This window comes from Mastigoproctus giganteus, chromosome 6 (assembly GCF_048544385.1).
Source record: "Mastigoproctus giganteus isolate SK-2022 chromosome 6, ASM4854438v1, whole genome shotgun sequence".
Taxonomy (NCBI): Eukaryota; Metazoa; Arthropoda; class Arachnida; order Uropygi; family Thelyphonidae; genus Mastigoproctus; species Mastigoproctus giganteus.
The window spans coordinates 28,541,373-28,556,164 of NC_143580.1; the positions used below are offsets into that span (position 1 = coordinate 28,541,373).

At 34.8% G+C, this 14,792-nt stretch overlaps 1 protein-coding gene across 2 annotated transcripts in view; it reads right to left on the minus strand.

The window, feature by feature from the left end:
* Positions 1 to 6,356: 6,356 nt before the first annotated feature.
* LOC150084120 (target of Myb1 membrane trafficking protein-like) overlaps positions 6,357 to 14,792 on the minus strand; it is a 212,958-nt gene continuing 204,522 nt past the window's right edge. For both annotated transcript variants that reach the window (XM_090375897.1, XM_090375896.1), the window contains one exon: positions 6,357 to 7,549. In XM_090375897.1, coding sequence (XP_090232023.1) covers positions 7,380 to 7,549 — 170 coding nt within the window. In that variant the 3' untranslated portion in view covers positions 6,357 to 7,379. The remainder of the gene's footprint in view (positions 7,550 to 14,792) is intronic.

Here is a 14,792-nt window from a genome sequence, read left to right on the forward strand (position 1 = left end):
TTTTTTTTTTTTGCTGTGCTGCATAAGCTTGCTTTCTTGCATAGTATGCCTCTTCTAATGCTAGTACACTTTTGAGAATTATATCATAAAATATTTATTTTTTTGTTGTACACTGGATTCTACTCAAATTATCATATTAGGGTCTCCCATAAATGATTACATATACCCCTTTTATGTATATATGTATTATGTCAGTTAATTGTTTGTGTTCTCTTGTCAATTTGCCTGTTTTGCCAGATGAAAAACCTCAGTTTCTTGAAAACCTTGCTATCTATTCCTGAGATCGACTAACTCAGCCACAGAATGAAAAAAGCCGATTAAAGTTCCTCATGTCATTGACAGGATTCGAACCTGGGCCTTTTCCACCTGGTGTAGGGAGGACGGGGATGATACCACTGTGGTACCTGCACAGACACTGGATTTTACTGTACACCATTCATAAAAATATTTACATTTGTTTAAACACTCAAATAGATTTTTTGTCACATTTTATTCCCACTGAATGTCTCGATGCAAAGTTCAAATGCTGCCAACATTTCTTGTTTGGAAGGTTTAATATTGCCTTCATCTTCATCCAACTCCTTGTCGATATTGTCACTAGTTCTTTAAATACACTCCAAAATGTTGGAGTCACTCGGATATTCAGCTACTATGGCATCATTATCAACTCTTAAAAATTCATCAAGAACAATTTCTCCACTGATCAAACCTCGCTTGGAACTTCCCAAGATTGCTCAATGTCTAGTTAGTAGTTCCCTCTAATCGCTGTTCATTAGCATTTTAGCAAAACCTTAAATTCTTAATCATTTTTTCTGACATCTTGACTCCACACTTTTGCCAACTCTGATATGCAATCTATGATAGGATCTATAGGTTGGTTGGTTTCTATTCTCAGTATAATTTTTTCCAGTATGCGCCTTGGGTAGTGCATTTTAAAATTGTTGTAACACCTTGGTTCATTGGCTGCAGTTTATACGAGGTATTCGGAGGGAAGAAAACAAGCTCACACTTGTTTCGAAATTACCGAGTGAAGGTTTTCTTTCGTTATCAATTTAAAATCCACTGCTCAAAATTTTTACTGTCATCCAAGATTTTTTGTCGTTGTTGTAGTCTAATGACGTTACTCCTTTGAAACATCGGGGTTGTTTATTTTTGTCTATTTCCAAAAGATTCAGTTTTTCATTACTAGCCATATTTGCACAAAGACTGTAATTGTCTTGTTCACCAAACATTTAAAAAAAAATAGACATGTTTGATCAACATTTGTCTTTCGGCTTGTTATTCTCTATAATTTTTTTTCAAAACTGTTTCTTTCCAATGGGTATAGCCTTTTTCTATTACAATTCCACTTTCATCAGAAATAACTTTTTCGAGTAAGCCATGGCACTCTTTAAATTTCTCCAGCCAAGCAGAACTGGCTTGGAATGTTTTATGTCACAGAAAAGATACATACTCCATAGCCTTTTCTATTATTGATGACCCTGATATTGTCATGTTTTAGTCGCGAACCAACTTCATCCACTTAAAAACTATCATCTACATCTTCACAGGCATAATTTCGCACACTTCAACTAGATCTTGTTTCTTCAAACTGTTTGAAAAAATCAAGTTATTATATTAGGGTTACCCATAATTGATTACATAAATCCGTATTTTGTCCATAAATTGTCTCTCTGGTCGATTTGCCTGTTTTGCTGGATGAAAAACCCCAGTTTCTGGGGGGAAACCCTTGCTACCTATGCCTGAGACCAAATAACTCAACCACAAAGTGAAAAATTACCCATTAAAATTCCGTGTGCCATCTATGGGATTCAAAACCCGAGCCTTTTCCACCCAGTGTTGGGAGGACTGTGACGATACCACTGCTATCTGAACAGACCTAACAGTTTTTCAGAATTGTTAACATGCTGCTGGCAAGAATAACAAATTTTAAAGCAATTTCTTTTTATTTTTTTTTAACGCCCTGATCTACACTACTAAAAAGCACTTCCCAAGGATTAGACACTGTAAGATTAATTGCACAGCAGCTAAAACAACTGATTTAGGGACGACCGGGCAAAGGCCTCTCCCAAAGCCTTCCATCTCTTTCAACCCTGCGGCATGGTTGGCTAGTTTCCTCCTGCAGGATTTTACAGGCATCACTTAATGTTTTAGCTCTTAATTCATGGAATTAATCCCTTTAACTCTTAAAAAGGATTAATTCTTAATTTGTACTTTCTACAGTATCAGCTTTATTGCCTAAAGGCCAAAGGTGCGAATAGTGTGTACCCAGGTCTCTCAAAATCAGTTCATTATACGGAAACTATTTTCAATGTAATGACCAAGGGGAAATCAAAGTTTGTTAAAGAGAGGTCCAACTGTATATATAAAAAGTATCAGCAAAAAAACATTAAAAAATTGAAGTATGAGTTCAGCCTAATATTTCATGTAGATGCAGAGATACACATTGAATCATGAAGATAGAGATATACACATTGCAAGGTTCAGCCCACATGCTTTTCAGAAAAAATTAGCTGCAGTATAGCAACAACAAAGTTGTGAACTCCTCATGCAAATTAAAGCCCATGAAACTACAATACAAGTATATAAACTGAAATTTATTTATCATTTTTTTGTAAAGTGAGTTCAATATTAGGAATTAAATATGGTAACTACATCTTAAAAGATTAGTCCTAATTTAAAAATTAGGACTCGTAGCAAGTCCTACGTTAAAAGAAACAAAATGTGGGTGTTTTTTTGTTAGCAAGATCTCCTATTCCTGTTACAACTCTAGTCCACTTGTTTATTGTATCTCTGTATAATAAGTGTACATTAGGGTATTGAAAAGTTCATAACTATGAAGCAGTAGACTCATTCATACCAGTGGTTTTTTATTTTTCAATGTGTAATCTCTTCTATGCAGAACGATTTGACAAGACAAACCTGAAAAAGTTTAGCAAATAAGGTGGGTGCAGCAGCAATTCATATGTACTGATGCTTCAGTCATTGTAACAGCTGATGTGTTTAGCAAAAAAGCCAATACATCGGCTGTTTCTTGTTCCACCAATACTGTATTGGTGGAACACAAAACTTTTGTATTTTCTTTTCTTTTAGATTTTATACAATCTCATTATGTAATAGGTTAACATAGTTTACTTCAGTTACAGTTCAACTTGTTGGAACATAGTCCACCATTATTATTCCTTTGGAATCCCAAAAGAATGGACATCACCTTTCTTGCTGATGGAGTTTTTTTTTTTTAGTTAATTTTGTTTCCATTGTTTTGAACTTGTTGCTTTGACTCTGGCTGTTAGTGGTGGATCCATGGTTACAGGTTTCAAAAATTTTTTGGATATGCTTTACATGGCAACAAGGATTTCCAACAGTGGATCTTCCATATATACTTTTATTGTTAAAGGGAAAACTGTATATGATTACCACAAATATAGATGTAATGGTAAATGGTGCAATTGATACATTAAAGCAGTGGTTTTCAACCTTTTTTTAATAATGGCACCCCTAAGTAATTTATTTTATTTTGTGGCACCCCTACTCAATTTTCTGTCTCTTAGATCCGATTCTCTCTGTATATATCCATATATAATATATTTTTTTTTTTTTTTTTTTTTTTTTTTTTGATTTGGTAGTTGTTGGCGCATCGGCTTCTGTGGCCATATTGCACCTCCCAAGGTTTTTGCAGTACTTTGATCCAAGCCCGAGGCGGGAATCGAACCCGCGACCTTTGGGTTGCCGGGCAGGTATTTTACCCACTCGGCTAGCCCGGTCGGCATATATAATATTAAAAAAAAATATATATATATATGTTATATGATATTTATTACAATAATATAATTATAAAAATTACATTTCATAATACAAATTATATATATACAGTATATAATTTTATTCTTTATATAGAGGTACTAAGTAAACTTCAAAAGATCACCACAAAATTAAAAATATACTGTACTCCTTTTTATAATGAAATAAATATATAAATTAAAAAATAATAAATTTAAGTAACTTAAACCCAAATTACACGGCACCCCTGGAATGTTGATGTAGCGCCCTAAGGTGCCGTGGCACCCCGGTTGAAAACCACTGCATTAGAGTATATCGTGTATGAAGACAAAACTGTCAAATGACTATGGATGAAATTTCCTAAGGGGGTAAAAAAAAAAAAAAAAGTGTGCAATCTTCAGTCACAACATAAACAATATATGAAAGATAAATCTATGCCCAATGATAATGAATAAATGAATTAAAAAATATATTTTTATAACAATGAAGTGCCAAAATCGAGAGGTTTTCAATGCCTGATGGATTATGTACCTGCTATATTTTTTTGCTGTATATTCTTGCATCATTTGCCACTGCTAATACTATCTCGATGTACCTACCATTGATATCCAGACATCTCTCTCCATTGATAGTTGGTCATATGTCAGACAACTATAAATATGCTTGTAGCCCTTCAAGAAGACTGGTACAATTATGAATGCAAGATGCTGCAATCCACATAAGCAATTGGTCTGTAGGGAACATTTCAATGGCAACTAGATCAATATTGGTGATGTGGTTTGCAAATGGAAGCAAACTAGTGCCGAAACTGTCAAGAAACAACCTAGAAAACTTGACAAGAGAACCCTGCAAGGAACTGTATGCTTGAAACACAGATTGACACTGTTTTGCAGCACACCCACACAGTCCCTCAGTGGAACAATAAGTGACTGTACTGGTGCTATCAATAAATGTCAGCACCAGCGCAGTGCACTTCATGATATGGATTACCATGTTAGAGTATATCGTGTCATGCAGCTATCCGTAAGCCACTAACATCCCAACAAATACCAAACTGTCTGACTGTCATGCCTGGTGGTGGCAGATACTTGAAGAAAATTACCTGCTGGACTGTATCATCCCAATAATTGGCAGGGGCCATGTGAGGTCTGTTGCTGTTTTTCACGGTTTGGCCTGCGACCATTGGTTGTTTTGGACAAAACCATAAATGCTGAGGTCTACTTAGATGTTCTGGACAGTAATGTATTATCTCTGTTGTGGTAGCGCATCAGGTAGGACTTGCCTATATCAGCAGAACAATGCCCAATATCATACTGTTTGCTTTGTGACTGACTGGTTTAAAGACACAAGTGCAAAAAAGTTTGACTGGCTAGCCCAGCACCCTGAACTCAAATCTTAGAGAATCTCTCGGATGAATTGGATTGTTGGCTGCATGTGAGGAGAGACTGACAAAAAAAAAAAAAAAAAAAAAAGCTGAACTGGTCAGCTTTAAAGGCTAAATGCAAAACTATCGGAGGACATTCCATGGAGACTACTGGCCATTATAAATGCTAAAGGGTTCAGCATATGCTATCAGTTTTCTTGTAAATAAAGGTCATTTGTAGATATACAGGTATCCAGATATTAATGACAGTAGTGTATGAGTATATACCACCCATACTTGATATTATGTATTGACAACCCACAATACTGAGATGGAACCACAAGTTAGTTCACTGTTCCAAGCACAGGTAAAATTCTTAACTACATAAATTAGCAGTTCTTAAATACAGGATAAAGAAAATCAATAATAAATACCAAATTGTAAAACAGAACATGAAAATATCACAAGTAAGATTAACATGACAGCAAATCAAGGGATGTATTAAAAGCCATGAAATAAATTCACAAGAAAATATGAAATGTGTATTTTTTAGAAACGCCAGAAAAAATAACATAATGGGAGGTTCTTTGAGAGAGTATATGAAAGAAAAATAGTATAGGGTAAAAGTTCTAGAAAGAGTGGTCACAACTGGACTTGTCAAATTGAGCCTGCTATCGCTGGTTTGGGGCGGAATTGTTTTTTTTAAATCAAAAAAGGAATAACGAAACATTTTACTGATGAAACTTAAAATTTAATCCCAAAATTATATACAGAGGAAGAACTTTTCAGTTAAAATACACAGTATAAATTCAGCCTTTCACAAACTACATAATCATTTATGCAGAGAATAACAAAATAATTGTTTCAGTTATACAAAATAGAATAATAGACTAATTTAAGAAAAAACTAATTTATGCTATCAAGAAAGTACTAATTACAATAATCAACAATCATATACATATTTAAGCTTTCAGTAATCCAACATATGTGACTAGTAGTGAACAACTTTACATTAAAAAGGCCACAATGTGTATCAAATATAGGATTTTACTAGTTTCAGATGGCACTTACAGTTACATTTTTAACATTCTTGGTTACTTAATGGAAAAAATTAAGGAGAAATAAGTGTATCTCATTTATTAATATACACTTTTATGCAAGCTCCTTTGTAGTTTTTTTTTTTTTTTATATATATATATTTTATTATTTACTAAACACAGATTGCATATTGAAGGTGCATGACACTTAATCATGTTATGTATCAAATAAAATTGAGTCAGTATATACTACAAAGCACAAAACAATTCAAAATAAAATTTACATATGGTTCTGAAACTTTATCTTCTCATAAATAGAAAACAATACATTAAAAGCATGTACTTATTCTTTTATTTGGGCGCTTCCAAACAAAAAGTGTATATTAAGAAATAGGGGAGATCAGGACATGAAAGTTTCAAAATAGTATAGTATCCAACCCATGAAAGTAATATATAAATACATCTGCTGAAGTAAACAAAATAATCCGTTGAAAGATTAGAAGTAAACATACATATATATACTTCAGTCAAGGAACAATTTCATCAATACATAAGATTTCTGGATTATTTATATAAGAATGATCTTTTTATCACAGCATACAAAGAAGGCCAAAAGATTTTTTTTAGTTCTTAAAGTGAGACCTTTACAACATACATAGAATGATCATCACAGTTTTAACTTCTATTACACAGTTAAAAAGAAAGAAAGCTTAAGTAATAAACAGGACCCCTTAATTACAACTTATTTAGAAACACCAGGAAGCCAAGTTCTAAAACCAATATAATTATTCCTCTTTCTACAGTGCAACTTATTTTTATTCAGTGCATGTAAATATGAAAATTTATATTAAAAAGACAGTCCCATATAGGAGTATATGAAACAATAGCAAAGATGCTGTTTCTCCTGAAAAGACATTATAAAAAAGTTACACTGTCTACACAAAGCTAAGTTTTTAATGATTAAAAAAATATATTTTAAGACAAAGTAATTTTTTTATAAGTAGCCAAAAAAAAAACTATCCTGCAATATAACACAGTATATCACTAGCACTGCAGATAACTCTACGTTAAGATTAACATCTAATCCAAAGCTTCAAAAATAATGAATGCCCATTTTGCTTCAGCAGTATAAAATACTGGCATTTCTTCAAAATTAGTATTTTTGGTAAGCCTTATATTCAATATTATGCTTAGTTTGTTTACAAGGCAAACAATGCACTGTCAGATTCTTCTTTATCCATCTTTCGCCTATTTGTTGTGCTGCTATTGTTTAAATCGCTTGGTGCTGATGCATCTGTTTCCTCATCCTCATTTAGTGTTGACAATTTTTCTGCTGCAGTTGCCCGTTCTTCCAAGAAGCGGTCAAACTCTAAAAAGAAACAAAGATAATTTCACACTATGACACCACACCAGTCTTCATACTCTGCATTATACACATGATGTGATACTCATCTAAGGGAGAATATACTTAAATGAATAACCTGATGCCACAGCAGATTAACATCAGGATTACCTCATTAAGATGAATTTTGGAAAGATCTATCTATTACAAGAGAACGAGAATTCAACAACCAATAGCAGAGTATTTTATGAATAGGTGTTTTGGTGCTGTTCATTATAAGTGATTTTGATTTAATGATTTCTTCTAATGACACTGAAGAGAAACAAAAAGTTAATGAGGAGGAACAAAATTCAAATTAAATACAATTGGAAGCATGTGCCAGGATGAAGCGTTGAGATATTTCTGAAAGACAAGAAAGCCTGAGAGATTTCAGTCATGAAAATAGCATACTTACCCTAAGAGGAATGTAGAAGCTTACTGTAGGGTGCTTACTTGAATGAAAGAAAGAAAGAAAGAAAGAAAAAAAAAAGCTGGAAGAAATGAATAATTCTATTCAGGCATTAACTCACAATAGTGGCCCTACCAATGGCATGCAATTTGACAGACTCCAAAAAAATTATGAACATAAAATATAAACATGAAACTATATAGTCTTTTCCATTTTCAAGTTTGTGAAATGAAATGCACAAAACTTTAGCAATTACACATGCACATGTATTTCTGTTTAGAATATATATATATATATATTCTGTATGTATACTGGGTAAGTCAAAATGAGCTTCACACCTTTAGTTTGTAAATGTTTTCACTACAAATAATCAATATTTGTTGAAACTGTTTAAATTAATTTAGAATTTAGAACCTGAATTAATTTAGAATATATATTTAATGTATGTATACTGGGTAAGCAAAAATTAGCTTCAGACCTTTAAAAATCTGTAAATGTGTTCACTACAAATAATTAAAGTTTGCTGAAATTGGTAAAAACAGGTAAAGTCAGAGTTTTCAAGCTCAGTTGTTTATTAATTTCTGAAGTAGCCACCTGTAGCACTGCTGTTGGGTAAACAGAAATTGGAACGTTTGCAAGAATAAAGAAATCAAGTCAAAATGCAGATGTCAGTTAGCAAAAATTTTGTTCAAGGTGTGGCAAACTCCACTAAGCAGACATCTGATCTACAATTAGCATAAGACTATCATAACTACCAGATATTCTGTGCACCACAGCAAGTCAGCAACCGCTGAGAAAGTGAGGAGTTTCATCCACAGTTCACAAAAACCAACATGGTGTACGACAAAAAAAAAGCATAGATTTACATAAGTAGATGCATCTAAAACGATAACCATACAAGTTGTAGATGGTATGTTCATTGTGGACAAGTTAATGAGATGGCAGAAGATGAAGAGCTGTTCAAATGTTTTGTGTTTATGAATGCATGTTCCATATCATGGGCAAAGTGAACACACAACATGAGCATGTGGAAGTGATAAATCCAACAGGTTTTGGAACATGTCCGAGACAATCCCAAAGTTAACACATTTTGTGCCACAAGTTGTAGAAAGGTATACAGCCTATTCTTCCTCACAGAAAGCACAATCGGCAATCCCAACTTACTGGACACGTTACTGCATTGGTCAGCATATAAGTCAAGAATTGAAATTTGAAAGATAACCCTTAAAATCATGGGTCAACTTATAAGCAGAGATTAAAAATCTATAGCAAATGGAAAAGATAATACAAATTTAAAATCTTGTTTAAAAAAATAAAAAATGCATGTATAAGATTATAAACAGATTATATTAAACAATAAAATGAGTGGTCAGGAGCAGGAGTGCAGTAGCAGGCGCTCTTTGAATAGACCGGGGTTCAAGCCCCTGACTGCTAAATACGGTTGATCTGCCAACCAGCACTGGACCAGTGTGGCAGATTATGGTCCATTTCTCTCAGCATGAATTGTTGAGGAGGCTTCCATCCTGCAGTGGGTTGATAATGGCTGCAGTTTTATACCATAAAACTTTGCTGCTTTTATACAATACATTTATCATACTAACACAATCTAGCAAAAACATGGTTTTGTACCCAAATCTTCATTATGGGATAACAAAATGTCTCTTATAATGTCCTCTTCAATTTCAATAAAATTTTCATCATGCGAATCCCACTCATTATCCGATACATCCAATACATACAGATGATACTAAGGTTGACAGGGTTGTTAATGACAGTAATGGCAGTGTGCTACTGCAACAGGATCTAGAAAAGGTGGGCAGATGGGATGAGAAGTGGCAACTGAAGTTTAACATTGACAAATGCAAAGTACTGCATATGGGTAGAAGTAACCCCAGAGAAACATACCAACTGTGTGGAATTACACTTAGAGTGGTAGAAAAAGAAAAAGACAAGGAAGTAATTGTAAAGTCAGATATAAAGTTTTCTGAGCAGTGCAGACAGGCGGCCAGAGAAGGTCATGGGGTTTTGTCAATGATATATAGGAATTTTGCTAGTAGGGAAAAGGAGGCAATTATCCCTTTGTATAAGGCAATGGTCAGGCCACACCTTGAGTACTGCATACAGGTCTGGAGGCCTCATTTCAGGAAGGATATAAAGTTGCTTGAGTGAGAACAGAGAAGAGCTACAAGATTGATGAGGGGAATGAAGCGGTCCTCTTCCAAAAAAGGCTTAAGTTCTGCAATTTGCAGCATCTGGAGACTAGGCACCTGTAAGGTGATCTGATTGAGGTGTATAAGGACTTGAATGGGTTGAGCAGGCTCAATTCTGATTGGATTCTTCCTCTTGCTCAGATTATGAACCTGAGGTGGCATAAATTCAAATTGAGGAAAGACAGTAGTAGAATAGATGTGCGGAAGTTTGCCTTTAGCCAGTGGGTAGTTGATTGCTAAAGTGACTTCCATCTGGCATTGTGGAAGTTGATACCTTAAATAAATTCAAGGAGGAACTGGACAAACGTTTAGAGGGAATGTGTAAAATACCCCCCCCTTTTGTTTTTTGGCTGATGTTACATACTTGCTTTCTGGCATCACATGCCTCTACTACTACTACATCATTTTGCCAGAAAGAAATCAGCTTCTATGCCATCCATGGAATTGATATACCACATTTTAGAAACAAGTTTATGACAATTTTAACATCAGTTTTGTTCTGCACATTTATCACTAACACACAAAATATTCAATGGAGCTGGTTACATATATATCCACCTTTGATAAAACTTTTTTTGCTGTTTATAATCCAATCATTCCATTCTGCACAAACATTGTCTTGAATGGTTGTCAAAGCAAACATCTAATGGCTGCACAACTGATGTTAATCCACCTAGTATAACAGCAACCTTTGTATTAATATTTTCTTTGTTTTCTCTGTTGCATGTGGTTTAAACATATCCCAAACCAATAAACTAGAATCCTTTTGTAATGAACCAGACTGAAGACTAATTACTATAATAATTAATTAAGCAATTAATTAATTATAGTAATTAATCTTCATGGAAAACAACTGCGTAACATCCTTCCCTAACTATATTAGAATCAGATTGCCTATTCCAAACATTTTCATATATGTGAACAAATATTCCAGGGGGAAATGTAATCATTGACATTGTTTTTCTTTTGAAACAAAGGTGCATGGTACATAGAACAGAGTTAAAACCAATTATCATTGGTTTTAACTTTGTTCCATCTACCATGGACAACCGTAAACCAAGTGTTCATGTGCCCAGATGTCTTCACTAAAACTGTTTTGGCTCCTTTTGAATTCACAGTTCGGTTCTCTACCATGTAAAAATTCATGGGGGTTTCATCCATATTTCCAACGTGTGAAAATGGAAAATTGTGTTCCTTGCACATTTTTATTATATATCATTGAAAATCAGTAATTTTATTGTCCCAATTCATCTGGTAGCTTGAGCTGTTTTTGTCTTTTGGCATAATACCAATCCTTTTCTTTCCATAAAGTGTCTGCCCCAACTTAAACCTCCTTTGAATTTCTGACTTGTGGGTTAGATTTTGCCCATTGATGTGCTTTAACACGAATGGCATTTCTTGCCACAATAACCCAGCTTTGGCATTTTGCTGATATCCATTCAAAAAGATTGGCTTCGAATTCAGGCAATGACTTTTTCCTCCTATCATTTTGTCCTAGGCATGTTATTTAGCAAATCTTCAATGTTTTTCCAGTTGAGTACTCAGCTAACTTTTCACTTATGCCAAATTTTCTGGCTGCTGCACAACTGTTCATGTTTTTGGAAAATGTTACAACTTTCAACTTGGAAAACTTCATTAGGCCGGACGTAGCCCAGTGGTCAGGAGTGAGAGTGCATAGCACGCGTTCCTTGAGTGGACCAGGGTTCAAGCCTGTGACTACTAAATACGATAAATATTTGTATTGGCGATTTATTGTAAACTCTACTGACTTGGTTGTCGCACCGGAGTATAAACAGAAAATTTATTTATTCTTTTTGTAGGGTTATTTATTTTAAAGACGCACACACAAGTAATCCAAATAACAAATAAGACAAGATGATGCTGTTGCAGAATAAAACTTTGAAGGAACAGAAAACTGCAAATCACCATCCATTAACCCATTTGCCTGACTCAGGACTTGAGTTATGCAGCACTATCCACAGGTGCCAATGGTTCAAGGCTGAAGTCAGATACAAGCTTCTAAACAATACGGTAGTATTTACCTGGCTTCTGGCAATAGTTTTCAAAAGTAGACCAGCAGCAAACAACTTTGGTACATGTGCTTATAAAAGAGTTTTGGAATTATAACTCAACTACCAGGCTTCTCTTATACAACGAATATCATTAAAATACATTTTTTTGTCTTAAAATATAAGATTAGCTTATATGCCGACAACTATACTAAGTAGCAAGACGTGTTGGAGATTATCTGATCCACAAAATACTCATGATGGTCCCAGCAGCAATGATGTACTCTTCTAAAATGATGACGCTTCACCCCCCCAACTTCCATAAGGTTTGAGACTCCTTGGATCTCCACTTTGCAGATTGATGGCTAGGGCATGTAGGTTCAATTCTATGGCCAGCTTACATTTCAGGCCTCACCACATTTCTTTTTGTGGGGTTATGTTACAGAACTAGAAATACAAGCTTCCCTTTTCCCACTTGGCAACCAACTGATGCAAATGACTTGAAGAGAATGAGCAACACAATTACACCAGCCATGTTACAGTACATCTGGCAAGAGGTTGATTAATGTTAGAATATGTGCTGCATTACTACTGGAAGTCATAATGAAATGTAATTGTTACTTTGCAACTTGGGTTTGTACTTAGGGGTGGTCTCAAGATATTCTAAAGGAAGAGGGGAGCTAAAGCAATGTTCCTGAGAATCATTAAGCATCATGTAGGAGTAAAAAATCTACATTATTTTGATCATGGGAAGGGAGGCTAAAGTGGCTTATTCCCAGTTTTTTCCAGATAGTTTCCCTAGAGTTATAGTCTAATCTTAAAATTGGCAATTACTATCCAATTGATATTTTTCTGGGTGGAGTGGGGGTTACTGTCAGATCTGGTGCTACCACTTTTAGCATTAATAGAGGCACATGATGCAAGAAAGCAAGCTTATACAGTATGAGCCAAAAACAAAAACAAAAAAAACCCCTTCTCATTTCACTGATCCATTCATTCCAAATGTTTGTCTAGTTCTGCCTTGAATTTATTTATTTAAGCTATCAACTTCCACAATGGAAGTTGATGGAAGTTTGTTCCAGCAATCAACTACCTGCTGGCTAAAGGCAATCTTCCGCACATCTATTCTACAACTGTCTTTCTTCAGTTTGAATCTGTGCCCCCCTCAGGTTTGTAATCTGAGCAAGACGAAGAATTCCCTCAGCATTAAGCCTGCTCAATCCATTCAAGGCCTTATACACTGCAATCAGATCGCCTCGCAGGTGCCTAGTCTCCAGAAGCTGCAATTTGCAGAACTTAAGCCTTTCTTCATAAGAGCACCCCCTTTGTTCCCCTTTACCAGTCTCGTTGCCCTTCTCTGTACTCATTCTAGCATTAAAATGAGGCTTCCAGACCTGTACACAGTACTCAAGGTGAGGCCTGACCATTGCCTTATACAAGGGGATAATCACCTCCTTATCCCTGCTTGCAAAATTCCTGTATATCATTGATAAGACCACATGATCTACTCTGGCAGCCTGTTTGCACTGTCAGAAAACTTCATAACTGACTGCACAATTACCCCAAGGTCTCTTTCATTCTCCATCCATTTCATCCTACCCTGAGTGTAATACCACATAGTTGGTACATTTCTCTGGGGTTACTGCTACCCATATGCAGTACTTTGCATTTGTCAATGTTAAACTTCAATTGCCACTTCTCAGCCCATCTACCCAACTTTTCCAGATCCTGTTGCAGCAGCATACTGTCATTACTGTTACTAACAACCCTGCCAACCTTAATGGGTTTATCACAAATGTATTATGTTATGGATGGAGGTAAAGATGAATAAAATATATATTAGTTTCCAGGGAATGCAAATTCTGTTGATACAGTAATTTCCCAATTTACAAACACCACATGTTCCTGAAAAGTAGTCTATAAATCAGGAGTGATTTTCCTTTTTAGATAATGAGAGGATGTGTTCCAAAAAATAAAATGTTCACACCTCAAAATGGGAGTGAGCATTTTATATTTTGCAACCATAAGATAAGTAAGATGCCCTAATAATAAAATGTATGTTTTTTAACAATAAGATTTAAAAATAATATCTTTATTGCAATATAGAAGTGCATCTGAGTCATGTACATTAACAATTGCATGAAACTTTCATGTATGACATATAAGGTTATCATCATACAAAGAGAATATGCTTTCTAAAATTCTGATCATGCAAATCATTACCACTAATTAACAGATGAATCTAAGAATTACACTAAACAAGATGACAATCAGGAAAAGCTTTAATTAAAATTTAAAACTATACCTAATAAGACTTAAAAAACAAGACAATTTCTGATTAAAATGTAAAACATTATGGGTCATATACTGCACCTGTGCATAAAAGGTAAATAATAAATAAAGATAATTAATAAAACCTATTTCGTCCAGTGGCTACTGCAAGCAGAGTTACTGAGGTGTTTGGGAAATGGTTCATCCATACACCGCAATATTTCTCCAATTCCATAGGTCTGTTAATCACAGTCAGGCAGCATGGCTTGTGTATAGGCTGGCTAGTTTGCATATGTGCATAAAAGCAGGATGTTGGCAAATCAATTCCAGGA